Source organism: Phalacrocorax carbo, chromosome Z, assembly GCF_963921805.1.
Source record: "Phalacrocorax carbo chromosome Z, bPhaCar2.1, whole genome shotgun sequence".
NCBI lineage: Eukaryota > Metazoa > Chordata > Aves > Suliformes > Phalacrocoracidae > Phalacrocorax > Phalacrocorax carbo.
This window is the reverse complement of record NC_087548.1, coordinates 84918758-84946684: the sequence shown is the minus strand read 5'-3', so window position 1 is coordinate 84946684 and position 27927 is coordinate 84918758. Positions and strand designations below refer to the sequence as shown.

Genomic DNA, 27927 nt, shown 5'->3' with positions numbered 1-27927 from the left:
TGTGGTTTAGCCGGCAGCTCAGCCCCACACTCAATGGGGCTCATTTTTCCATCCACTGTCGGCTCTACCCTATGGGGCATCCCTAAAAACACTACAAAAGCTTTGCTTTCTCTGAGGGACACCTGCCAGGCTTTCTTTGCCGAGCCACAACCTCTAGGGCAAGTGAAACTCTCCTCATTTTTGCTTTTCTGTTGGGCAGTGTAACCTTTCTGTGAGGGGCTGTTTGGCCAGGCCATGGCGGGGGTTTACCACCCCTGGGTGCAAGCAGGGTGTGCCCTCCCGGGCCGCAGCCACTGCAGCAGCTCTGTGTCAGGCGGGTATTACGCCAGTTGCTAGGCAGCGTTTTAATATTTACCCCCACACTTGACATGCATCTGTCTGTTGCTTCACCCCTTCTGCAGTCCGGCTGCTGGGCTGCAGTAAATGCAGCCGGGTAATGGCTGGGCACGGCTGGCTGCAGCGCACAGCCCTCGGAAGAGGAAAAGCAGAGCAACCCGCAGTAAAACGTCGTCCCCCAGAGTCGGGCTGGTATTGACTGTCTGCGTGATGGCTACCAGATGAGGGGGTTGGACCTTGGCAGCTTCTTGCTGCTCCGTGTGGTTGCAGACCCTGAACACTAAAGGGCTGGGAAGGACAAGGACACCCTTCCTCCTTGAAGTGCTCTTTTCAGGGGGGGAGTGGAAATTGGAGGCCCTGAATAGCAGGGAATTCAGGCAAAGTGTGCTGTAAACGAAGTGAGGCACACTGTGCTCCCACGGGATCCAGAAGGTCATGGTGGTAGGGCACTGCCGTGGTCTGTGGGAGGGTGCCCTCTGCTCTCCACCATCCTTCCCGATTCCCCCCTCCGGCCCCTTTAATCAACCCTGAGTATTTCTGGGGAGGGTGGCTTGGCATTCTCCATAGCTGCTGATAGCAGCCGTGCACTGAACTGTTTTCCATCCCCAAACTACTCTTCGTCCTCCCTGAGCATTTAAACTCCTCACCTCTAGTTACTGTCATCCAGCTGGACGGGGCAGAAGGAAGAAGCAGCTGGGTTTTTTGGAAGGTTTTCACTAATTTCTGCAGGTTGTAGTGGTGCTGCTGTGCTGGAACTTGGGAAGAAGTTATTCCATGTATTGTAAGAAAAAGGCTTGGTAAGAGTTTTCAGCAGGGGGGCAGGGGAGAAGGACTCAGATAAATGTGTTTTTATTAAATGGACAGGGACTAGGGTGACTAATACGAAGGTGTAGAACAGATACCTCCTTGTTAGTCATGCTGGAGAAATTCAGGTTAATTTCATGGAAAGAAAGAAAGAAAAGGAAGGGAAAAACTATTAAAGGGCAAATTAAGAAAAAAATTGGTGTTGCCTACAGATTGCTGCATGGTGGTAGTGGAAATATAGAAAAGAGTCGCTTAAAAACTTTTACTGCCTGTCCTGCTGCTGTAGGAGGGCCTATAAATTCCTGTGTGCATCTCCACCTGTACAAAAGTTCCCATCTAGTATGGAGTCAATCTATATGTCTATACACGTATGGAAGCAGATAATATTTGCTTACATTTCTGTAGTGTGACAACTGCAAATTCTTTCTAGTAGATATATTTAGAGTAGCCAAAGCTCTTACCAAGGTATGCAGGATGCACAGGCGGGGAGAGCCCACTGTCACTGCCAGACCGTACCTTTTGACTTCTGTACAACTTCTGTCTTGTTGTTGAGAAATGCTTGTACTATGAAAAGTTCTGGAAGTTAGAAACTTTTCCATCTGGAGGTAGGAAATCACCGAAGTATGGAATAGTAACATGGCTTCGAGCTCAGTCAGTGAGTGCGTGTTTTCGTACAGCAAGTGGCACAGTAAACATGAAGAAAAAATCCAGAAGGTTGCTAACTTCTGCCGTTCATTTAAATGAAAACTGTGAACGTGTTGCTGTGATCAAGATGGCAAATACAGCGTTAAGCAGAGGAACATGAAGCAGGAATAGAGAGGTAGCATTGCATCTGTATAAAGTATTAATGAGACACTTAGAGATGAATTTCTGCGCTTGGAAGTTTGATACAGTCACAGCAGAATTAAAAGATGCTGTTCTCAGGTTAACATCACGGAAGCTAGGAAGACAGACCGTGTCATGTGCAGCTTTTCCGAAAGGGTTGCAGGACTTGTGGAAACACTTGTGTGTGTGTTACATACAGATTAATTATTCCTTTTTATCTCAGCGTATTTGAGTTTGCTAATTTAGTGCTAAAAATTTTGTGTGCCAAACTGGTAAACCCCAGCGTACAATTTCTTTAATAAAAAGGAAAAGGAATGTGGAAGAATCCTGCACAGTAAGTATATATGCTTCAGTATGAGAGCAGGATCTGAGTCTTTTTGATACTTGATATGAAATTTGCTTTCAGTACACATCAGAGAAAAAAAAATGTTGTGGGAAGATTTATGGGCATCATGCAGTCAAACTCCTACGTACGCGTATTGTAGAAATGCAGACAAGACAGGAGACCTAGAATGATCGCTCTAATTCTCAGTAATAATGTATTCTTAATTTTTAGCTGGATATCTAGTGAAATCAGGTTGCTTATGCTTGCTTAATAGTAGTATGTGTAACAAAGGTGAAATTAATTAATTTACTTCTCTTCTCTCAGAAGCAGTCCCCCTCTGCGGATGCATCAAACCCAGAAATTAAGAAGCCATCTGAAACAAAGGTATGAATTCCTGAGAAACTCAGGCTTGCAGTTAAGCACAAGTATATGAAGCAATGGAATTTCTTTTTCAATATTTTGATGCTGAGTAACTTTGCGTTATTTCTTCTCTGCAGCTTACTTTCCTTTTCAAAAAATAGCTGAAAAATACCATACCGAGTACTCGGAGGATTTTATGACAGAGATGCTATTTTTAATTTTAGCTCAGTCACACTTTATGACATGTATACAGCTCATGCCAGTGTTATTAGAGGCTTATTTACCTAAGGGTAGTTTTTCAGAAATTCAAGGAATTCAGGACAAGTTTCACCTTTTAGTGTACATGCAGTTGTGCCTTCTCATTAATCTCATATCTTTGCCTGCCTGACGAGCTTCCTTGCCTTTGTCTTTTATGCTTGTTCTGTCTTTTATGCTTGTTCTGTCTTATGAGTAGACCTTCTTCAGTGTCAAAGCGGTGTCATCAATCATGTACTTGTCAGAAGTCATAATCCTCCCTTACGCCTCTGCTGCCTAACAGACTTCACAGATATTATTTAAACAAATGATCAGTGATTCCCCTGTTCCTTCCTTTTCCATAATTGTAACAGTGAAACCAAAACACTTCTGAATATCAAAGTAGACCAGCAGGGCCTTGTGCAGTGGTAAAACTTAGGACTGCCTGCACCTTTTGTAGATAGGAACAAAGGAAGGCTTACAGCAGTGAGGTGGGAAGAGGCCCCTGGAAATCGTCTGGTCCTGCCCTCCAGCCCAGGCAGAGCCAGCTCTGCAGATAAATCAGACTGTTCAAGGCCTTGCCAGACAAGCTTTGAATACCTGCAAGTGCAGATTGCACAGCACCTCTGGGTAGCCCGTTCTGATGTTTGGTCACCTTCATTATGGTGATCTTTTTCCTTTGATCAGGCGGCAAGTTCCGTTGCGGCGACTTGGATCTGCCGCCTCGTGTCATTTTAGCATGGACCTCTGAGGAGAGCCTAGCTGCATCTTGAAGTTAGCCACTACGTTCCCCTCACCCTTTTAAAACCCTTTTCCTCCACGTGCACATGTAAGACTCAGGCTGGGAGCAGTGAGCTGGACGACAATTAAACCATTTCCATTTGTGTGTGCTCGTTGTTACTCGTAAATGAAGGAATCTGCAAGTTTCCAGTTTCATCTTCCTCCTATGTTTGCGAGCAAACTCCTTTGTATCGTGTTCATCACTGATGCTGTTCTCCATATGGCTTAAGCCAGCCAGCGATCTGAGAATAGTTATGGTCTTTCCCGGCTTGAAATTTGAAAGAACTGTAGAAGAATGTGGTAGATTTCTAGTCAGATCTTTAAAACTGGGGTTTGCAAGGTAAGACAAAGATCGAGTAGCAGAGGCATGCTGTGCTTCAGCACTGTGAGACTGGTAAACACAAATTCCTTTGAAACTGATAGAGTTAGAACTGTTGTGACTAAAACTGGTTGCTTTGGGGGAGTCAGGAAGGCTTCAAGACAAGAAGCTCCTAAACAAATTTACGATGACAACATTTGACCTTAGAAAAGCAGAGGTACAGAACCATAAAGATAAGGAACTGCAGAGCAAACACCAAACCAGAACAGACTATTCCTCAAGGACAGTATGTACATGATCTCAGAACCGAGACTGCATGAAAGCAAAAGTTAACTAGCAGACACAGTGAGGAAGGGTGTATCCTTCATCCAGAGACCCCTGACAACCACCCGGAGACACCAACAGGCATGGGCAAAGGACATCTGCCTATGATAATGAGTTATCAGAAAACGAATGAATCTGTATATCTTTTCCTGGGGAGGGGGAACTAGCGAATGTACATGTAAAGCTTGTATAAGTTATGCGTCTAACCCTGTGCCGGGTTAGATGCACCTTAGGAGGAGTGATCCCCTGTGGGTCCAGCACTGCAGAACAGAATACCTGCTTAATAGTCGTTCAGCCTATTGAGTCCTGATTTCGGCTTTTCACGGCATCAAAACAGTGTCCTGCATTTGCATGTGGAAGACAGTTAATGGTTTCTTTTAATGTCTGTTGCATTCTTAATGCCTCCCTCCTGCTGGATTAAGCAAGTCACCTGCATTTTGACAGCAGAGTTCATCAAAAAGAATTAGGGTTGCTGAGTCCTTTCATTTCTCAATTTCTTAGAGATTAACAACTCTTTCCAAACTGCCTGCTACAATCACGTTTCATTTGTCTTTCTTAGAGCCGCTCTAGTGTGCAACTACCCTTACACGTGCCCTGGACCCCTCTGTAGCTTTCAGTTCTGTGTGTGAATCCTTTGTCTCAAATTACCCTCAGTATTATGCCCCTCTTCCGAGAAAGCTGTGAGTTACTGCAGCAGAGGAAGGAATGTGGAATTGTTGTTGTGCAGGCGAAGCCTCATCGCTTAGGTGGAGGGGTTGGAGGAGCCGGGTGGAGCTGGCACCCTGTGGCTTTTGCTGGAGGAACGGAGGAATCAGGGTGCTGCCACTGCCACCGGCAAAAACACACCCCGGTCAGCTCTCTTCCTTTTGCACGGCTTTGTGCAACTGCACTGGAACTAGGGAACTAGTAAAAAATGTGATTTTTCCTTTCCAGGCTATTTTTCAGTTTCCCGAGTCCGTTTAAAATGCGGCCTCTCGGATTCGGCACAGTGCAGGTGGCAGCAGGCAGTGGAAGGGGAGGTGGAGCATCTTCTTCTCCATAGGAGTTCAGCGTACGCTGTACACTGATGCTCTGGCTTCAGGCTGTGACCGCTCTCGGCTGGCTCTGTTTAAGGGATGACTGAATAGTTGCCTTTGAATGTATAGCCTCGAACTAAAATTGTTGGTTTGTCTCGCCTGGTAACAGTATTTTTTGAATTGGATTTGGACTTTGTGGTTGCTAAAAGCGTCTCCAAATAGGTGTGTCTGTGTGCGTGAGCACGTTTGTTCACGATCATGTGTTTTCATGTGGCCGTAGCATCTTCATGTGCGTCTAAGTCTTGAATCAAAGCACTGCCCCTAGGAGTCCAAATATTCTTCGCATTGTCATAGATAAATTTATAGGATGAGCAATTATGCACATTTTAAAAGATACACAGGGAAAATGACTAATGCACACCCTACACAAGAGATACGTGAAGTGATCAGTAAAACAGTGTTTACAACATTGAAACGGAAGACACGCGGTTGCTAATATCTGTTTTGGCAGGCTGAGAATTTGAACTTATGTTCCGTACAGTTCGTGGCAGGTGTTGACGGAAATGCAGGTAAAGATATTTTATTGTCCTGCAAAAAAGGTCTGTTTCCTTTTCTTCTGAAAAGCACGTAAGGAAAACCTGAATTTGTGCTCTAACAGCAGGTTACTTACAGTCCTCAGCAGGCAGCAGTCCCACAGCAGGGAAAGTCCAACTCTGTTTCTTGAACCTCATGCTGCACTTCTGTTACGTTTCTTTGCAGCCTTGCTGCCGAAGGACATCTCGTGTCTGACTGACTCTTTGCTTTAGACGTTGCGTGAAAACGTCCAACCTTCTTAGCGTAAAAACTGAAAATTTAGGACTACCTTTTCAACATGGTCTCATTTAGCGTACAGGTACACAAATGTATTTTGATTTGAGTTAACCATACGGTCGTCATGTAATGAGGCTGTACAAGTGGGAGCCTATAAAGTGTGGCTGCACCTGCCACGTACTGTGTTTTAGTCAGGTTGGGTGTCAAGAGAAAATCCAAAGAGGGGAATCTGAGAGGCTAAGTGGTTTCTAATTTTCACCCCACTTTGGAGTTTGGGAAATTTTTGTCGTCCCTTTCAATATTTTACCTGGTGTGACTTACCTGTGCACGGTGTTGAGTTCTTTCCTGTGGTCTGCAGCTCCGCCAAGCTTATGCCCGGGCATCTAGGTTTTTATAGATGTTCAGGGTTTCCCAACCAAGCACCTGTGGTTCAGTGTGTGTGTGAATACTTGCATACCAAATGGTAAACAAATTCAGCAAATTTCTCTATGCGGCCGGCTAGAAAACAGAAACTGCGTGTATCTAAATGGTCGTTAACATTTGGCAGCTGAAATCAAACTACTAAAAGCAATGAAAACATTTAAATCACCGCCTAACAGATTTCTCTTTTGGTTGTTCGCTGACTTTTAATAGGCCACTGGGGAAAAAAACTGTTATTTGTCTCGTAGTAACTTTAAAGACGCTCAGTGTATTAATAGGGTAGAGGGGCTGAGGAAGGCTTCTGCCTGTGGCCCCCTGTTTCCCAGGTGGGGTTCAAAACTTCTCTGCTGCAGGTGGACAAAGTGGAACGAGGCACGATACTGGTGTCCCCCGGCAGCTCCAGGGGAAGCGTCGGGGTGCCAGCCCCAACGGGGAGGGTGCCCCGGCCGCAGGGTCTGCATCTCCCGCTGCGCTGCGTCCCCTGCTCACCCAGTGCTGTTCCTGGCAGATCAGATCACGCTCCCCTGGCTGCTCTGTGTGCTCCCCTGGCCATTCGGCGGCCCAGGCTTCTGAGGCTCATGCAGTGGGCAGCAGCCTTCTCTTTGGCATCTCTGTGTGACCTGCCAGTAGCCACATTGGCTCTTTTTCTCTTAATGGTAGCACAGCTGAAGTAGCAAGAGCAAGTGAAAATAGCACAAAAAATATGGGGAGGGGGCTGGCATTTTCATTTTGTCTTTCTTCTTACCAGATAATAGCTGTTCTTTAATTTTTCAGTGTTTGTTCTTACGGGTTTCTACTAGCAGCAGTTCACTGCTTACTGTACTTTGACTTGAGGTGAATCACGGGAATCAATTTTGTGGCACGGCTGCAGAAAATTTGCGGGTATAAATCAAACTGTTCCTTACATTTTGTTTAGTATCTTCTTCCCCTCCCTTTTCGATCCTTCGTATGAGGAGTGTGCGCGCACACGTGAGTGCTCTTAGATGGCTGGAGGGGAGGTGTGTGCCAGGATGTTGTAAGCTGCAAGATCAAAGCACTCTATACTAGTTACACAGCATGTGTGCTCAGGAGTATGAACCTGTCTGATATTCGCTGTATAAGCCGACCCCTTAGAAATAGCCTGAATGTACCACTTCCAGCTAACCCATGACAGCATTAACGGATAAGCATTAGCTGCAGATAGAGCTGCCCGGCCCCGTGGTCTTGGTAGTTTGTGCTGGCGGTTGGTGATCCCGATGTGCATCTACCTTTTGTTGTCCTCTTCGTACGTCTGTTTGCATTGTCCAACGCACTCTGGCTGTCAGCCAAGCAAGCGACACCAAGGTGGTCGGAACTGTAGGCCTGTTCCCGTGTGTTCCGTGTTTGGGGCTCCTCTGTCACTCATGCAAGCTTTTTGCGAGCGACTTGCAGCTACGTGGGTGTACCTGGTTCTTTGTCGGTCTCTTCCCTTGCACCTTCGCCGCTGAAGGTGAACAGAAGGGTCGGTCTGGCCGGTCAAGCAAACACTTTGTTTAGATGAGCATTTCCGTCATGGAACCCCTTCACCTGTGGACTTCTAGGCACGTTGGTAGTAGCAGTGTTGGCTCCAAATGCAGCAGGTCAGCGGGTGATCCGTTGGCAGTAGGGCAGCCTGTAGACCCTGACCGCAAGACTCTGAAAAACACTAGGAAGAGAAAGGTTGGGGGAAAAGTTGGGGAGGGGTCATTTTGGAGGGGCAAGTGGAGAAAGAGCTGGAGCAAGTGGGCAGTAGAGTCAGGATGCAGATCTTTTGGTCTTCTGGTCTGCTTGAGTCTGGGTGATGAGGCGGGAGTAACATGAAGGACTCCTGCAGCTCTACTACATCCCACTTTTTTTGGCAGTAAATGGGAATGTCAGTCATGCAGAAGTCTGCATGTTGTGTTGGTGTTGCTCCTGCACCTAACTCCCTGAGGCAGTGTTCACCCTACCTATTTGAGCAGCATTTGCTGCTGGTGTTAATGGTGTATGGGGAACTATTGCATGTGCATTAAAGCTTTCCAGAGAGACTTGGAAGGGGCCTCATAGTCCTTCTGCACTGCAGACTTCTGTTACTGGCAAAGCAAAAGAAAGAGGCAGAGTACTTAAAATTGCATCCTTTCTTTGTCGCAGCAAAATCACGCTGGAAACAGAGTGTGCCTCTGTCTGAAAATAATGTTGATAACGCACTACCCAGTTGTTGTTGGTAGTGTTTATACTAGCCAAGGACTTTTTAGCTTCCCATGCTCTGCCAGGTGCAAGAAGCTGGGAGAGGAGGGGGCACAGCTAAGAGAGCGGATTCAAACTGGCCAAAGGGATATTCCATCTTATGCCCAGTATGTTAACTGGGGAGAGGTGGCCGGGGGAGGGCAGGCAGCAGTCGTGGCTTGGGGACCAGCAGCATCGGTCAGCAAGTGGTGAGCGGCTGTATCGTTTGTGGTTTGGATCTTTGCTTTTCCTCTTCCCAAGGGTTCATCTCTCTCTCTCTCTCTCTCATTATTTTCTTTTTCATTATACTACTATTATTCTTGTTATTGTTATTACTGCTTTATTTAAACCTGCGAGTTTTCTTACTTTGGTCCTTCTGATTTTCTGTGGGATGGGGGCAGTAAGCGAGCAGCTGCGTGGTGCTTAGTTGCTGATTGCATAAAAGTGAGAAAGCTCGTGGGTTGAGATAAGGACAGTTGTGCTGGTTTTGGCTGGGATGGAGTGAATTCTCTCCACTGTAGCTGGTAAAGTGCCGGTGGCGCACGGATGCTGTAGTTGCTGTTAAGTAGCGGCTCAGCGTCCCGAAGTAGCGCCTGTAGTAGTCGGGCACCGTTCCAGCTTCCCGTGCTCTGCCAGGTGGGCTGGAGGCTGGGAGCCCAGACTGCTGACCCCGACTGGCCAAAGAGATGTTAATTCCGTACCCTGTGACACCATGACCAGTACAAAACGGGGGCAGTTGGGCGCGGGGGGGTGCTTGTGGCTCGGGGACTGGCGGCGGTGGGTTGGGAGGGGGTGAGCGGCTGCGTCACGAGCTGCCTGATTTGGTTGTTCATTCCGCCTCCCCGGCCCGGGTTTCACCTCTCTCATTATTCTCCTTCTCACTGCATTATTGTTGTCATTGTTAGTGTTTTATTTTAAGCATTAAACTGGTCTTATATCAACCCACAAGCGTTACCCTTCTGATTCTCTCCCCCGTCCCGCCGGTGGGGGAGTGAGCAAGCAGCTGTGTGAGGCTGAGTTGCCAGCTAAACCACACAGTTTAATTGGGAAGCACACACAGGCGAAGCAAAACAGGGAGTTCACTGACTCCTTTCCACGGGCAGGCGGGTGTTCAGACATCTCCAGGAGAGCAGGGCTCCATCACGCCTATTGGTGACTTGGGAAGACAAACACCATCACTCCCAACATCCCCCTTTCCTCCTCCTTCCCCCATCTCTATACGCTGAGCATGACACCATATGGTGTGGGACATCCCTGGGGTCAGCAGGGGTCACTGTCCCGGCCATGTCCTCTCCCAAACTCTTGTGACCCCCAGCCTCTCACTGGTGGCTGGGGTGAGGAGACGAAAAGGCCTTGGCTCTGTGCAAGCCCTGCTCAGCAGGGACAGAAACATCCCTGGGTTATCAGTGCTGTTCCCAACACAAATGCACAATGCAGCTCCACACTAGATATGGTGAAGGAAATTAACTCTGCCCCAGCAAAAACCAGCACAGCATGCCAGAGCAGAACACCTCTGTTTCACTTGTCTCCAGAATCTCTAACATTGGGTGTATAATAAAGCCATCTCTTGATTGTTCTCTTATTCCTCCAGGCTAAGCCTGAGAAGATGTCCACAGCGGGCGCAGGCGCAGCGGGTGCAGGGGATGCAGGCGCAGGGGATGCAGGTGCAGGTGCATCTGGTACAAGTGTGGTTACTGCAGCTGATCAGTCAAGCACTGAGGTTGGTAAACAGTCCCAGCAAATGGTTCCCTTGTAAAAATGTCTCCAGAGAGTATTTCTCTCTCTGAAACGCTTCAGTTTCAGAAAAAACTAAGTGGTAACTGCTGAAGTCTTGCTAAGTAGTAGTTACGTGTGGTGGTGAAGGACTATCTGAAAGAGCAGGTACTAAACTAGTGGTGTGTCATTTGTGTTGTGTCAAACAGGACTTATTTAGAATCACTTTTGCCACAACTAACATGAAATTCACTAATCTTCATCTTCAGTTATGTTTGCCCATGTATGCATGGGTATCAGCTGATAGATAAAGGGAAACGATCTTGCTACTGACATTGACGAACAAGTTTAAGGACAGTTCTCTCTGAAAAATTTGGCAAGTGCAGGACCTACGGAAAGAAAGCTTTTGCTTTGGTTTTCAGGAGTTTTCTACAGATTCACCAAATGATTCAGACTTTTTTTTCTTTGTACAGCATGATAACTTCTGTAATGGTCTGCTTATTTTCTAGCCTGATATGGACGACCTGGCACTAGATAGCCTCATAGACACCTTAGGTGGACCTGAAGATGATTTGCTTACTGATCCTGCTTACAGTTATCTGGATGTTATGGTATTTTACATTTTTTTAATTTTTTTTTTTTAGAAGATTGGTCTCTAAAATGTGTCTGTAGTTTCTCACTACTACACTGAGCCAGTATTTGTCACTTTGATCTGTTAGGAGGTAAAACAGAATTTGCACGGTTGCATTTTAGTCTTCTTGTCAGTAATACAGAAATGATACCATCCCGTGTGTGCTGCAGCAGAAGACAGTAAGGTGTCGACAAACAAAGTTAGTTGTGTTTTGAGCTGACTGCCGGGCAGGGTCTCCACTGGATTCAGAAAAGCCAGCGATCGAGACTTGTTTTTTTATATATTGGAAGGTGAAAGTAACCCAATTATCGTTGGATTCCTAGGAAATATAGATGTTGCTTGTCTTCCAAAACTCCCAGGATGTGGGAGAGGGCTGTGGGGTGCCAGGTGACACAGATGTGTATAAAACTAAATAGGATTTGGCACAGATGTGTTTAATAAAGAAGTAGGAATTTTCAGGAGACTGACTGAAGCCAAAGTCAGTCAAATAAATGCTCAATGCGATGTCTGGCGTAATAATAACAAACAGAAGAAATAGTAGCTGGGCATGCAGGAGTCTCTTGTGATGTCTTTAGCACAGATTACTTGAGTTTCTGTACTTGGCAAAAGAGTTCTCTAAGGCAGCCTAATCTTACTGTTTAGAAATTTAGAAATTTAACATAAAAATAAAAGGTTCCCTAGAAAATGAATCAACAGCGAGGAGAAATACCTTTGATTCTTCTGTGACAGCAGCATGTGCTTATGAGGTCACTGTGTGAGTTGGCATGGGGCACAGTCGGACTTTAAACCGTGCTTGACAGCGTTGGTAGTTGCACTTTACTGATCATAACCTAGGTTGCATTTTCTTGCTCAGAATCCCATGACAGATGCTGAGCTTGCAGAGGCCCTGTATTCTGTCTTTAGCTGCAGTGCTGCTCCTGCTGAAGAAAGGAGCCTGCCAGAGGTATTGGTATTTTTCTTGCCTTTGCATACCTTTATTACAATGAAGTAATGCCATCATTATCTTAATATTTTGCTTTAAAACGATCTTGATGATTTTCCCCTTCCTTTTATTTTTACAAATTTGCCTGTAATTCCGTATCTCGTTTTGCCCTTACGTAAATGAAACCAAAGGAAGGAGAAATCGTGCGAGCACAAGCAGCGAGTTCAGTCAAGACCTCCATTCCTCCTAAGGAGAAGAAAACAAAATGAAAAGAAGTATACTTAGTCATTCTTTGACTAGCTAACTTGTAATTAAACTTTAAAGCACGTGTCATATTTTACGTGTGCCTGATTCTGTAAAGATGCTCATCGTCCGCATCTTCATTTGTAAATCGTCTTTATCACAGGAAGTGTAGGAATTACAAGAATTGCCGTTGCTCAGACTCTTACTGTCCCTCAAAGATCCAGCCTTAATGGGTCAGATGATTTTTCCTTCTGGATTCTCCTGCAGAGTAACTGTAGTGATTCTGAGTAGAGGCAATGGAGTAGAAAAACGCAGGTGTTTGCTAAGCTGTGTGAGGTGTGTTTAAAGCTTGGCTGTGATGTCATTTTCTCATGCTTTACAAGCCTTTCTTTCTCCTTCTGTGGAGAGCGAGTGTGACCTTACGCTTTCTGGGTTTGCCATTTCAGAGCATATGGCAATTGTGCTTTTTTCCTTGCCTTTTTCTTCCCCCCCTCCTTACGAGGAGATGGGCCTTGGTTAGACCGTGCTAATTGTATCACGTAATTTGCCGTATCCTGCAACGTGATGTTAAGGAAATCGGGTAAAGCCGACCAGAAGCGACCGCTCTGGTGCCAGCTGTTTCCTTCACATACACAGCATAAAAGACACGTAAGGTAAAACCTCCACCAACCTAAAGAAATAATGAAATGATTTACATGTTTTCTTAAATACAGGAGGTAGGAGATGGTGCGGTGCAAGCTTTCCTTGATACTCTTGGTGGACCTGAACCTGAACTTGAAGAATATCTTAGCCCTGTTGTAGAGGTGTCAGAGGTACTAGCTTACTCCTTTTTACAGCAGCTTTCAGACTCCTCCATGATATCCCGGGTCCTCTTTGTTAGATTCTGTACAAATGTGTAAAATAATAACAAAGCAGCTTCTGTACGAAAGGCCTAAGGAATGTCTGAGTCTTACGTGATGAAGAAAATTAAGAAATGAAGAAATGCTGAGTGGATACAGGTGGAATAGAATATAGCAAAGTGGTCTGCCAAATGGTAAGCATTTCATTTGGCTGTACAAGCACACATACGTACACCTGTCCCTGTGTTAGCTATAGTTGCTCTGTTTTTCCCCCAGGCACTGGGTACAGTTTATAGCAAGCTTTTGCTTTGCATGTATTTGCCATTCCATTTCTTCAGTTAACTTTTGGGGGCTTTAGTGCACGTAGTCCTTTTTCTATCAGACCCTGTTATTTTCCTGATTTGGGTCTTGCCTTTCGCTGTGTCTTCGACGACTTCGGTTTTCCTTCCGCAGTTAGATCTTAGCAGCGGCCCTGTGTTTGCATGTTAACTTGGGCTTTTTAGTTTGCTTTTGCAAACTCTGCCTATAACCCTCCTAATATCAGTTATTTTCCCCACCTTCCCTTACAGCTCAGAGCAAACAAAGGACAGGGAAGTGGCAGAAATCATTTGTTGCCGAGAGAAGATGTTGGAGCTGAGTTTTGACAAAAAAGCATGTGTTGTACTGCAGATGCAGTCAGCCTGGGCCTTCAGATAACTTAGTGAATGCACTGCTTTGTGAAGGAGGTCCAGAGGATTAAAAGCTGTGTTTCTGTAGGATGGTGGGAAAAGATACAGAGTGATGGCTTGTATAGTCGCAGTGATGAAATCCAAGGAAACCTGTGGATTTGCTACACCCCAAAAATTCTGAAAGTTATGGCTCTGGATAGTGCCCGAATTTTTTTAGAATTTAAGATAAAAAGGCCATATTCACATATGGCATTGATTCTTAAGCCACGGTGATTTTACCACAGCAATTTGATAGCAATGAATTGAGGAATTTTAATACCTTTATATATGAAGTAATTTTATCTGATGCTAGTACTTTGTCAAACAGTAGGCTGAAGACTCTTTGAGTGTCCTTTGAGTTTCTATTTTAATTTCCCTAAGTGATTTTTTTGTTTGTTTTGTTTCTTCCATTTTTTCTGTGTTTTTAAGGCAAGAGCTGAAGAAGGAGAAAAGGCTGGAGAACGTGATGACACGGTACCTCCAGAATACAGGCTGTTACTGGAGTTGGTAAGTTTTTGGTACCTCCATTGCTTTGTAAATAGGGCACTGCATCTGACACTTTCTTTTGTCACAGAGAGGGGAAGGATGTCTGGAAAACAAGCAGAAGTGGTTATTTAACCAATGGCTTTCTCCGGTTGGTGATTTCTGTATCTCAGGTTTCCGGCCCTCCTTTTGTGGGCATGACTGGGTTTTCTAGGCACTCTGAGCAAAGATCGGATCTTCCAAAGTCACACTTTTCTTCTCCAAGGGTGGTGTTACTTGCTTCTGATCCTGAACCTCGGTGTTGTAAAATCCATCCCTTTACAGAAGTGCTCTTGGGTATGACGTTGTAATGTAACCTTGAAACGCTGTTGTAAGTGGTGTGAAAATCGCACCCGTTTTTTCAGCTCGTCACTTCAAGTGACGGAGGATAAAGTTCAGAATTGACAGTCTTTGCGGTGGTTGTTAGTATAACTGATGCTAACAAGGTTGCTCTATAAACTGGCCTTGCTGGAGCCTGATGTTAACGTTCTGATTTGAAAGGAGGAGTTTTATCGCTCGTTTTAGAGATCGCAGGGCTGCCTGACTTACAGGCCCTGGATTTAACCCCGCGTTCGTTCAAGTGTAAAAGTTTGGGGGTTGCGCTCAGAGCTTGTTCTACTACTGGATGAATTCCTGCTGTTTAACTATGGAATTAATTCCTGCTGCATGGTGCCGCTAGGGAGGAACACTTTTTGGTCTCTTGGCCCATTTGTATTGGGTAGACATCACGTTTGCCTTTTTTATCCACTTACCTCGCCATGTAAGAATTCCCTGTTTGGGGGAATTCCTGTTACTGTGTCCCTGATTTCATCTTGCGTGTATTATTTATTTTGTATCATTTCGCTGGTGATTATGGAGTATGGCACCTCTTATAACAATGGCAAGATGTTAATAATGCTTACTTTACCTTTAGGATACAGATGGAATGCCAATGCTGCCAGAGCCTGAAGAAATACCTAAGGTTAGAAAGCTGACGGTATCGTAGGGGTGTGGATAGGTACCCTGTTTTCTCCCTGTCTCTCATCACTTCTCCCTGCGCCATTATGTAAGTATCTTGGTCCGCTTGAGGGTTCACTTCCTTGCACAAAACCTGCTGATCTGAAGTGTCAAGTGAACGCTGGCTTTACTGAAATTCACTGGCCGTGAATGAAGGGCTCACGGTAAGAAAAACATTTAGAGATTACAAAGATAGGAGAGAGGTTGACTCACAGTTTGACTAAAGTCAAAGTTGACTCCTGGTTTGACTGAAGTCCAGTACAAAGCCGAAGAGAAGATGAGCTCAGAATCGTGGGGTCTTCTGCCAAAAGGATGAAGTGGTTAGCAGAAGAACGAGTATTCCTCTGCTCTTCCACCCCTGTCAGTCAGAGGCACAAATACAATTGAATGCTGGTTCTGTAAGTGCATCACAGGGGTATCGAAGCGATACGTTGCCGTATTTTTGTCAGCACTATCTATAACTTGAGGAAGGCGGTTTTGAGCAGGGTGGGTTCGCCAGTATTCCTGTGGTGTCATCAGTAATTTAGATCTGTGAAACCAAAACCAGCAAAACAAAAAAGTTACGTCAATACCCGAAAAACCTTCAGTCACTTACAGTTGCCCCTTGATTCCTGGTGAACACAAAGTTCGTCCTCCTTCATGATTTCAAAGAGGGCTCCGTTATGCATACCCTTAAGCCCAGGCATTACTTTTAAGTACCTGGCATTACTTCTGTGAAAAAGTTATTGCCTGAATGCTTTTTGATTTAGTGGAGGAATTCGGTCTTTACGAAAAGTACAGCCTTCTGTGATGAGACCTGTTATAAAGACTTCGGGGCACGGGTCAAGAAAGGGAGGGAAGCGGGAGGGAAAATAGGAGACCTCCCCTGAGAGATGTCACTTTTCTTATTTTTATGAATTTGACCAAATGAGCCCTAACCAATTAAGCTCCGCGTAGCAGGTGAATGGCAGTCACTGCTAGCAAAGATTTAAACATTTAGGTGTAAGCAGTAGTTTGAAGGATGCCAGGTACATTAGTGATAGATCGCGGCAGCCTATAGATCACATAGTACTAGGTCACACAGTATCAACAGACTGTAATGGATCATAGAGTAGGGAGCTAAAAGGGCACTTTATTCACTTCTCCCTAAAACATGCACAGTCTAAAACACAGAGGGTCAGCAGCCGGTGCACAGGCTACGAGAACTTCGTGCTGATACTGCCTCTGAGGGAATGCTGCTTCTGCTGGAAAAAAAGAAAACAAAATTCAAACGGGAGAATCATAATCCAATGGTGCTGCTTTCTACTACCTAAATGTAATTTATACTTGAAGTATGATAACACGATGATGCTGTTATAGTAAATACTATCTAGTAATAATTAGCATTGTTTTTCTAGGTAAGAGGTTGCGTTTTCCATTCCAAGTAGCCCTGGAAACAGCATGGAACGTAACATTCTCAACATTATATTGACCTTTGGGAACAAAGCAACTGACTCATCTGAACAGTGGTTTTCTTAACTTTATGCACTGCAAAATTCATGCTGGTTTGTTGCACGTAAATGGGAAAGGTTATTTCGGAGTAGGCTACAAAAGTTTTCCTGCTTCTGGCTAGCTGAAATATGGTTCTTGAAAAAATAGATTGAAAACAGGCAGTGACTCACCTGTACCACATGTATCTTTTTTGCAGCCTTTGAGTGATTATGATCTTGTTGATGAATTTTCAAAAGACTTTGCCTGCCCTGCACAGCCTGCAGTACAATACACACCATCGACGCCCAGCAGCACATCCCAAGTATGCCTTTCTAGTTCATTGAAGATGCTGATACTGCTAGTTTTGCTAACATGACATAATGCTACTCTTCTTTCAAGAAATGTATTTTCTTCTGTTTCTGTTCCCCCCCACCCCGTTGCTTTCAGTGGAACGTGCAGTATTGGCACTTAGTCCTTAACTGAGGGGCTTCTACCTTTCAAGGTAGATCTTTCTTTCTTGTTTTGTACTGTATTAAAAAAACCCCAAAAGCCACTTAACAGGTAGATTTTGGGCTTCTGAGCATACCCAGTAAAACGCACCGTAATTGCTCTGTTTCAGAAACCTTCAGATCCTGTGTCTGCAAAAACTGCTGAGGCTGTAGTAGTCCCTCGTGCCACAGCTTGCACTGTGCAGTCTTCAGCTCCATCAGCTGTGTCTTCAGTGAGTAGTCTTGGCTGGAACTAAAGCAAAACGCAGTGCTGCCTTTGTACAGTGGTGCAGCGTACTGTCACGGGGGTTATTCCCATATTGCGTATTCTTCCTGCGTAGAGGTAAGCCGCAAGGGCCGAGTGCTTTCCAAAATAACCAAGTCAAGCACAAACTGAACAGGGAAGGGCAGTGCCCTTCTTAATAGAGGAAGTCAGGCTGACAGTTCTGGTGGCCTGCTTTAGCTCTTAATGCTCTAGAGGGGATGCTCTTTGTGAACTTAATAGGTACTGCAGGAAAAGACAGAAGTCTGCAAAAAAACGGTAGTTGTCCCGCTGAGTGTTTTGGGAGGTGGCAGTAATGGCTGGCATTCTTGTACCCATTCTCAGAATGTCTCTGCTTCTGTTAAAAAACAAAGCAAACAAACCAGCCCCATGTGGAATATGTTAGCTGCGACTAAGTCTTTGGAAAGCAGAAGCCTCTTCACAGAGCAACGCCCGTCAGAGTTTCCTGGTGCCTTGAACTCAGCAGATCCCAAGTATGTGAAGACAATTAGGGAGAGAAGCATTACCCTTTTTTAGGTCACGTATCAATTTTTACCTGAAGTAATGTGGGGCTGGCAGTGGTAACATATGAACAGGTTTCTTCAGCTGCAGCTGAGCTCCAAACTAAGGATTGGTTTTTACTGTATCGATACCCTTACAGGTTGGTCACGTGGCAGATGAAGTACTGGAAGTCTTGTCCGGTAGCCTAGGAAAGAGGGAACCTGATCCAGGTGACAAGAAACCTGCTGTGGACAAAGTTCAGGTAGGGAAACAATCAAACCTCAAAGAGTAGACTCTGATGGAATCGTCTTCAGCGTTCCTGTATTCCCTCAGGCTAGAAACAATTTAGAAATAGTCATTTCTTTTGTTTTAACAACAGAATCTGCTTGTGAAACCAGTTGTGTTCTGCTTAGGAAGTACTAGTAGGATTTCAGCGCGGCGAGTGCCTTGTCTTAATCATTTTGCCTGTGACAGTACGGTAGTTCCCTGAGCTGCCACAAACTGCGTTTGCTTAACGTCTTACTGCTGAACCAAAGCAGAGCTGATGTGCCCATCAGAGGTAGCACGCAGTGTGGTCCCTTTTCAAAAGGAACCAACTTTGTAAGGAGTTGTTTAAATGAGGAACGATACATAAAACTTGGGTTTTTTCAACGATCTTGCTCTTTCAACAGGCAGCCTTAAGTAAGTCGCTGAAATATGTGTATTCTCTCTAAGGGAATGCTGCTCACCGTCACAGTCTGAATGCCTCCGTTTGCTACCCCAGACCGTGGGCCAGAGGGTATTGACTGGAGGCAAAAGTAGAGGGCAGCTCTCCTGGTGGGCTGGAACTCTATCACATGGAAGCTCCCAAAGTTGGCTTTACTACCTTTTCTTAGTTGTCGTCTTCCAACATAACTTGTACGGGGGGCTGGTCCTTTTTGCAGTCGGCTACCTATTTCTCTGTTCAGCCTTCCATTGCAGGCAGCCCAGGCAGCTGCTGAGTGGATTTCAAAAAAAGTCAAGAATTAAGACTCAGAGGTGTAACGCTTATTCTGTTATTGGTCCGTGCTTGTCTGTTCACCTAACTCTGCTGATCTTCACTGAAATAAGTAGAGCTACTTCTGATATACACAGGAGGAAACAGGCAGAGAAATGAAGGCTTTCCAAAGAGAGTCATAGAATGGTTTGGGTTGGGAGGGACCTTTAGAGGCCATCTAGTCCGACCCCCTGCAGTGAGCAGGGACATCTGCAACTCGATCAGGTTGCTCAGAGCCCCATCCAGCCTGGCCTGGAATGCCTCTAGGGATGGGGCATCCACAGCCTCTCTGGGCAACCTGGGCCAGGGTTTCACCACCCTCAGGGTAGAAAATTTCTGTCTTATATCCAGTCTAAATCTACCCTCCTTTAGTTTAAAACCATCACCCCTTGAGCTGTCACAACAGGCCTTGCTAAAGAGATTGCCCCCATCTTTCGTATCAGCCCCCTTAAGCACTGAAAGGCGGCAATAACGTCTCCCGCAGCCTCCTCTCCCCCAGCTGCACAACCCCAGCTCTCCCAGCCTGGCCTCGCAGCAGAGGGGCTCCAGCCCCCGGAGCATTTCTGTGCCCCCTCTGGCCCCGCTCCAACAGCCCCGTGTCTGTCCCGTGCCGAGGAGCCCCGAGCTGGATGCAGCCATCTCTAAATTTTTCTCTTATTTCTCCAGCCTAAGTCTGAGATGTCCACAGCTCCTCTGTGTCAGTAATGATGCTGTGTCTTGTTTCAGAAAACCAAGGAGGGTGAGAACCTGGCAGATTCCTCAGACGTTATCGCTGCTGCTAAGGTTTCTTCAGTGCACTCAGCAGCTCCTCTAGCTTCTACCTCAGTAAGCCCTTTTCTGTAGATCCTTATCTAGGACCTACATTTCTGTACCGAGAGGGTGGCCAAACCCTGGAACAGGCTTCCCGGGGAGGTGGTCAATGCCCCAGGCCTGCCAGTGCTAAAGAGCCCGTGGGCAATGCCCTGAACAGCGTGCGCTAACTTCTGGTCAGCCCTGAAGGGGTCGGGCCGTCGGGCTAGATGACGGTTGCCGGTCCTTCGCAGCTGAGCTATTCTATTCTGTTCTGTTCTACCCCAAACAAAGAACTGGCTAATGAGGAGGAATGAGAGCACGATCTGGGCAGTTTTGCCAGTCTAGACTGCTGCAAAGTTAAGGAATTTGTTGCTGATAGTGGCTACTGGGGGGAAAGAAAGTGTTCCCTCTGGGGGGAGAAAAAAAGCGTGAATTTCTGGACACTTTGTGTTCAGCGGACTGCGAAGACTGGCCTGCCTGTTTGGTGTGAGTTCCACTCACTGTCGTCTTTCAGCCTGCCTGTGAAACCCCCTCACCCGTGCTCTGAGAGGGACGTGCCCAGTCCCGTGCCGGTTCCTCCAGAGTTACTGAGGACATCAGAGGACGCGTGCGTTTCCTTTCCGCGGGTCGGCGCGGGTAGTTGCCTGTGTACAGATGCCTTCGTTTTTAGGCTTGGCCTTTAGCCGAGCCGCACAGCTCTTTTCCTGGTCAGGGGATGACAACATTTAAAGCAGTAACGGCGCCGTCGCTACCGCGCTGGCAAAGCCACCTGTTAAGCCTGTGAAAGGCGGGGTTCAGGGTCACTGGCGGGACAGGCAGTGCCGTGACCTCCGTCCAACACCACGAGGCCCCCCCCCGTGGTTCCGTGGTGGCGCTGGACACCCCCGCCTGTCTCCGCGTGGCGCGTGCGGTGGCGGCCGCCTCTGGTGTTCCCAGCCTGCTTTGAACGGGGCTGTAACGCTCCTGCCGCCGGGGCGTAGTAGGGCTTTCCTCCGCACCGGGTGTGAAGGGAACCGGTGTGAACGGGCAAAAGACCGTACGTACTGTGAGGCTAAAACGTTAATAAGTTTCAGTTCAGACTGACGCTCCCTCAGCGGCTAATCTGCAGCGACGGTGCTGTTGGCAAAACGAACGGCAGCTACCGAAACCCAGTCTTTTCGTGGAACTGTTCGCCATAGATCAGTTAGGCTTCTGTGTAACCAAAAAAAGGCACTAAATTAAATTCCGTAACCCCTCTTGGAGTTCTGTTTTCTCTAGGTCCAGATATCCTGTAGTTGTTTCCCCAGGTGTTGCACTACGCTGCCATCACAAAGGGAGAGGTGGTTATTCATTGTCCACTGAAGTTGACAGTTCATTCGTCGGTACTTATATTCGCTTGATGAATGAAATTATTTTTACCGCTGATTTGCGTTCACGACTGTGTTTATACTTTGTTAGGGAGGAAAAGAGATGGATGAAGCCTTGGATCTCCTGTCTGATTCCCTGGGACAGAGGGAGCCTGGCCCTGATGAGAACAAACCGGTTGTGGATGAAGTAAAGGTAACAAAAGACATTCTGAAACTTGTGCAGTCTGGGGAGGGGCGGGGGCTGACAAACAAAACCAACAAAAATCAGACCTGAGAGACTTACCTTATTTCTTAGAGATTTGTTTAAAATGGTATGCTGCAGTGTTTCTTACGTACTCCTAGGAGTACATGGCATGTGGGTTTCAGATGTAGGAGTAAGGTTAAAAGAAAAAACCAACACGCTCCAATGTTGTCCCACACGCAGGCGCAGCAGCCCGTTCACTGAAATGCTTTTTGCTTCTAAGCATGCACTGTTCAATCAGCTGGGTTACTTGTAGCTTTTGAGAAACATGTTGAGCTAGGAAATATCTTTCAGCCGCTTGGCGGTGAGCATTGAAGTATTACAGGAAATTTGCAGCAGTTTGATTTGGGTGCCTTTTATCGTCATTGTTCCGGTTATTTTTTCAGGTGCCTTCTCTGGCCCCTGTTTCTAAAATGAAATTTTTGGCCTTCTTTTTGTCAAACTTTGACCTCTATAACCCCACAAATACCCAGTTCATCATCAGGTGTGTTCATTTAGTCAGTCCCATTTTTTAAGTTGCCTGTTTCTGCTTGTTCCGTCCTCATTCAGTCTTGCTTCATGCGAGTGCATAAAGACCCTACTGCTCGTAAGGAAATCCGATGCTTTTCTGCGTAACAGTAGTAGCAGTAGTAGTAAACAATAAACTGAAATACTTAAGGTAGAGGACGTTACTGGGGGGAAGAACCGCCACAAGCTGCCCATGAATAAATTTAGGGTGGAATCTAGGAGTTTTCTACTCTCAGCCGAGGCTCTAGTGTGGGGGTTGTTGGCGGCCTTAGGAACAGGTTCATACAGCCCGGGTAGCGTTGTCCCTTGCCATAGCAAGGGAGCGAGTGCTTCACGTGCGAGATCTCAGCAACTGCTGTGCTTCACTGGAGCTGTAGGAGCCCAGCTTTCTTCATGTGTTGTTCTTTACAAAGGCATGGAAAAGGCTTGTGCTGGATGACAAAATTTCAGAAAGAAGCGTTCCTTAAAATGTCTGTGTTAAGAAATAGAAAAATGTTCTTCAGCAATAGGCATAAAAACCTGCTTGTATTTGGCATGTTCCTAGTATGCCAGGGTTCCGAGGGCGCTCTGGGGCCGCTGGTGGGATCTCAGCGCGAAAATCGTGGATGACTCCTGTCTTCTACAAGCGCTCGAACTGGCTAAGAGCCAGCAGCCCCCTCTCGTTAGCCATTTGCTCCCTTACCCTGCATGTGCTGTGTTCTGCCCTGTGCCCTGGTCCCTCACCTACAGGCAGAGGGAACGGTGCACGCGTTGGTTTTTTGAACGGCGCATGTTTTTTGTACTTGGCTGTTAAAGCAGCTGCTGTTGTCTCTCGTCTCCTACTGGCTCCTGCCAGCCCGTCCCTGCCTGTTTCTTGCAAGGAGAAATTAGAAAACAAGACAGGAATTTACAAGATCTTTGAACTTTGACCAAACCAGGATATTGGCAGGCAAAAATCAAATGCCTGGGACAGACGCAGCTGTGGAGGAATAAGCAGTTCCCAAGTGAAACTCTGCATTAGCTTCCTTAAGCTTATCCTACCAGGCACCCCGTTACCAAGAGTGAATTTTAAGCTTGTCCGTACTTAGAACGTTGACTATGAGTCTCTGTGCTTTTACGTTGCGGTGCGTTTCTTCCTCCGCCGGGGGGCAGAGAAGCATCAGCTTTGAAACTGAACCCTGAAAAGTTCCAAGCAGATGCAGTTCCTGGAAGGAAACAGCTGCGTTTCCAAACAGCTCTTCTGGCCACTGCAGTGCTTCCCCAAGGGCTTGCCTTGACACCGAATCCTCGGCTGGCTTAGGGCAAACCGGTGGTGTTTTAAGTGCTGTTTTATTTGGTTACGGGCTTTGCAGCTAAATCGTCTGCTGCAGCGTTATTGCCTATCCCAGCGTTTCTCTCCGTGTGCGCTTCCTGGTGCCCCGGTCTCCCCATCTTCAGACGAGGCTCCAGGCTCCAGCCTGCTGCGGACTAAGGGCAGCAATGGGATGCACGCGTCCTGCACTGAGCGCTCTCCCACCTTACGAGCCACGTGTAAAATAATGTGTTACGGCAGATGTCAAAGTAGGAGCCGTAAATCCTCCATTCTCTTTGCAACTGTAATTATTTTTTGTCCTTGCAGTGTACAACAAAAGTGGAAAAGAAACGACCAGGAAAACGAACACAAAGGATGAAGCATATGTCAAGGGTCCTAAAAAGGTAGAAACATGCATATTATAATACAGGCAGCCACGGCTACCCTACACCGTAACTGTGAAAGATGGGCAACTGGAATTTGGAGTCATGTTACATGGATGTTGTTTTGGGCAGCATTTTGCATCAAAGGGTTGAACTTGCCCATTTTTGTAAGCGTGTACGTAGGAGAAAAGCACCCGTCTTTTTCAAGGGACATTTTCAGTAAATGGGCGACAAAATGTGTTTCTTTCAGAGAGAGCGATCTCTGCAGGGGCTCCGTGCATGCTCCGCAGGCTCCTCATTCCCGTATTTGCTGATCCAGGAGCGACACTTCACATGCCTATAGCTGCCTCGGGATCCCCATCACCTCTCTCTTTTCTTGCCAGTCTTAAATAAGAGCATTCTAAAAGCGATCAGAATACACTCCTTCGACCACATGTCCTTTTCTCAAGTTATTATCATAATGTATTTTTAAAAAATGCATGAAAACCTACATATAGTCATAAATAAGTATGCAGAACGAATCTGGTGGGAAAAAGCTTTATTATGAAATGGCTGCGCGTGCCTTCTGTGTAACGACAGCCTTTCAATTTTCCGTGTAGAACTGGGGGGTGTCTTTAACTCGTCTTCGGAAGGATGTCTTTTTTAATGTTCTGAGTTGGGGCTGGATTGCGGGCGTGGGTAAAGGATGTTGAGAAACGGGCTATGGAGAGGTCACAGCCCTCTGTATCCGAAACAAAGTGAGTGATGGTGGAAAATGGAAAACGCCTGTACTCAACAGAAGATACAGGTAGTGTTGTTAAACTTTCTCTAAGCGCAGATCGTATTTACGTCTGAACTGTGGTTCTGATGAGTGTCTGTCACTGCTTGATTTCAGGTTTTGGCTTAGCTCACAGTGTCTTACTATCTCATGCTTCTCTTGCTCTTTAGGCTAATGGACGGTCCTCCAGCGGCAAATCTGAGAAGCAGAAAACGAGCTAAACGTTAAGACGATTGGGTGAGATTTCTTCTTCCCTGTTTCTGAACTACCACAAAGGCAACTCGTGCTAGTGTTACTAAGCTGACTTTTGCGGACTTCAGCTGAACCAAGACAGGATCAGAGAGGCTGGCAGACACAACACTTGGAATGACTTTGAAGTACAGTGTTCCTAGGCAGGAAAGGTTTTCTTCACGCCTTTTGCCTGCACAGTTTGTGCAGAATTCCTTCACGTAGCTAAATCCCTTTAGGTTCCTGTACCAAAGCATTGCAAGGCATGACGTGCTGCTTCCCTAGTAAGACCTTTTTTAAAGAGCAATGAAGACCAAGCACGCATCAACCGGTTGTTTTTGCCTCTAGGGCAGTGAGCTACGTCATTATTCCTGCACCAGGCTAACTCTGGGACAACATGCAGAACAGACAAAAAAGCCCCGCAGCCAGGCTGGCAGGCAGAGCAGGGTTCAGTGCCCCGCTCTCGCCTTCCCTGGCACGAACACAGCCTCGCTCTGTGCCCGTGTTCCACTGCCCCCCCGGGCTTCTTTGTACGGAGCTTGATCGCACCCTTAACACAGGAGTGAGTGACCGGAGTCTTCCACCATCACCATTAGTTCGTGGAAGTATTCGCGTAACCACGCTTTGATGCTTGATACAGTGCTTCAGGCTGGAGGGTGTCCCGGGGTGTGGAGGAGAGAGGCAAGGGCACACCCAGCGCCGGGCTCCGTCCACCCGCCTGCCAGCCAGGAGGGTCCCAGTTGTGGCTTTCTGGAGAACCTGCAGAGGAGCCTCTCCTCTGACTGCAGAGGCAGTCCTGGCAGTGTGAGTGATTACACGAGCGAAAGCCCCGGAGAGGATTTGGCAGCGAACTTCAAATGGGCAAGGCAGAGATGCATTGTTACGGCCTATCGGCAGCGGAGCTCTACCCTTGCTGCAGCATCACCTTCAAACAATACCTGGTCTCCTGCGGTATTAAGCCTTCCTGGATCTGTTTCTGTCGCTAGTGGCTTACATTCCCAGTAATTCCGCCCAGCTTTATTTTGTGGCTTCCTTTTCCCAGAGAAAGAGGATAAGCACTCACATTTTCTTCCTTTTTCCTCCCTCCAGGGTCTTGGTGCCTCACGTAAAATGTCTTCTCTGCCTTGGTGGATAATTCTTCCTGAAGAACAAAAGCTGATGCAAAAAGCACGTGGTTATTCTGGGTGGTTTTTGTACAGCCATACTTGCTGGACTTTGTAATATTTTCTTTTTTCCCGGTAGTAGACTAAGGTGGTTTTTATTCCTTTTTTTCTCTAGCCGTTCATCAAACCACACCACCATTCTTTCTGTTATACTCATCTTCTTTGACTGCTTTGTCATCCTCTTCGGTTTCAGAGAGAAAGAACGCTTTCTATTTGCAAGAAATATATTTCATAACTGAGAAGCAATGCCAAGAAAAAAAAAAAGAATCTGCAGACTTTTGCACAGAGTCTCCACATAGTGCCTGTAAATCTCAGAATAACTTGTAAGTGCTAGCCTTTTTAGCGTTGCAGTGAGTGCACTACGTATTCTGGAATATAATGAGCTTCAGCTGTCCTCAGCCCGCCTCTGCCTGGCTGTACGGTCTTTCCTCAAGCTGGTTCCTGGTAGGAAAGCGTAGGTAAGCTGGGGGTAGCTAAAGAATGAGAAACTGGGGATTAACTGCTTCATCGAGCGTATCTAGTAATAAATCAGGTATTTTGGATGCTGCCTTAACTGTAGTTACAACAACAAAACCACACCAGATAAGGGTCTTAGGGTTTTTGTGTTTTTCTGTTTTGTTTTTGTTTCTTTCTTACTATTTCCAATCGTATCTGTACTGCTGTCTCGTAATTTCTGCAGTCTCCTGGACTGAACAAATACAAATCCTGGTGTACCAATGACACCATTACCATCACGAAAGAGGAAAGAAAGACGGCACATGAGCCTAGGCAGAGGTCAAAGAGAAGTTCAGGTCAACAGGCAGACCTCTTAAAATTTTATCCCGCACCGTTTCTGGTCCTTGCTCCTGTTCCTCGCACTCCAGAAGGGAATGCAGAAACAGGGTGGAAGTTAAAGCTGCAAGGAACAGCGTCACATTCACCTGCTCTGCGAGAGACCAGGCATGAGCAGGCACCTCTCGTAAGTCTGCTGCAGGCAGGGCTGTCGCGAGTGAGGTGTGCCAAGTGCCTCCGTGTTTTCCTCTGTCTTCATAACCCGCAGAACCCCTTTTGCACATCCTTACACATGTACCGCTTCACCCTTAGCTTGCAGAGGAAGGTCATACCAACAGTTGTTCTGATACCAAAATGAGCCTCTAGCATGTAGTGTTGCAGACGGAGACGGCCCGGAGACTTAAGTTGGGGATATGTAGACTTTTAACTGTACCTTGCAGTCTCTGAGAACCTGTGTCACACTAATAAAGTTTCCAAGACCGCACTGTGTTGTTGTAACTTTTTGTATCTACTGCTGCTATCAGAATGGGTCTTGCAAGACAAAAGAAACCCTAGAAATGATTTAAAACCCCCCAATGTTGGCCTATTAAAACTCAATGTGTTTAAAAGACCCGCAAAATACCTGTCAGTGGTGCTGCGTGAAGGCCCTCGCAGTCTGATCAAGAGCCAGCCACAGTTTTTTCCCCTTTTCCTTTGGTATCAAAGCTGTCGCAGTTAACTAGGACTGAGTTTAACTCGTGGACCCCCGTTGTGTAGGGAAGCTGCTGAAAGATTAAGGCATAAGGACAAGAGTTTTCAGAAACGTAGTGATTACTGTGATGAAAAATTCCAGTTAGAATTTTTGATGAACCCTGCGGTACGCCAGTGGGTAAGAGTCGTTCTGAGGTGACAGACGGAACCAGGGGAAAACCTTTTCGCAGCGTCCCAGCGTCCGTCGTTGCCCTCACCGCAGGATTCTGTCCTTTAGCCCAGTGCTGGTTTTCAGCAAGGGGGAAAGCGAGACGCCTAAGAAGAGGAGGAAGACGGGAGTACACTGATAGTGAAACAGAAATGGGTGCGTAAGAACCCAAAAAGCTGCTGGGTGTTTGCAAGCTCTGCACAGGTGTGCGTAGGCGATACCACGACCTCTCCAGCCGGTTTTCTTGTGGACGTTTTCATATAGGTAATGGCAGCTCTTTAAGTACTGCTGTTTTTCAGCCAGCCCTTGGCACAGGGGTAGAATTTCTGTCCAACCTTGGGGAAAACAGATTTCCAATGACACTGAAGAATCTTACACTCTCCCTAGACCCACGCCTAAGTGGCAAAGAATGCTTTTGGAAGGTGCACGTATCAAGGCCACGGCGTGGAATGGTAATGTGAGAGGGCACAGGTAACGTGTCAAACTCCTAGATACTGATGGGTAGAAAACTAGATGCTTACTGCATTT

The 27927-nt window shown here is 46.4% G+C and overlaps 1 protein-coding gene across 1 annotated transcript; it reads left to right on the top strand.

The window, feature by feature from the left end:
- The first annotated feature begins 10350 nt into the window (after nt 1-10350).
- On the top strand, nt 10351-26985 carry LOC135310486 (calpastatin-like). The gene is made up of 13 exons (XM_064438219.1): nt 10351-10475; nt 10978-11079; nt 11953-12042; nt 12978-13076; nt 14240-14317; nt 15246-15293; nt 16995-17099; nt 17397-17498; nt 18189-18290; nt 21273-21374; nt 23527-23603; nt 24510-24576; nt 25657-26985. Exons 1-12 carry the CDS (start codon nt 10362-10364, stop codon nt 24565-24567), a joined length of 1077 nt encoding a protein of 358 aa, XP_064294289.1. The 5' UTR covers nt 10351-10361; the 3' UTR covers nt 24568-24576; nt 25657-26985.
- Nucleotides 26986-27927: the final 942 nt, after the last annotated feature.

Coding starts and splice junctions, on each gene's coding strand:
- LOC135310486 (XM_064438219.1), top strand. CDS start 10,362: ATGTCCACAGCGGGCGCAGGCGCAGCGGGTGCAGGGGATGCAGGCGCA. Junction 12,043..12,977: donor AAGAAAGGAGCCTGCCAGAG/GTATTGGTATTT, acceptor TCTTAAATACAG/GAGGTAGGAGATGGTGCGGT. Junction 17,100..17,396: donor CGCCCAGCAGCACATCCCAA/GTATGCCTTTCT, acceptor GCTCTGTTTCAG/AAACCTTCAGATCCTGTGTC.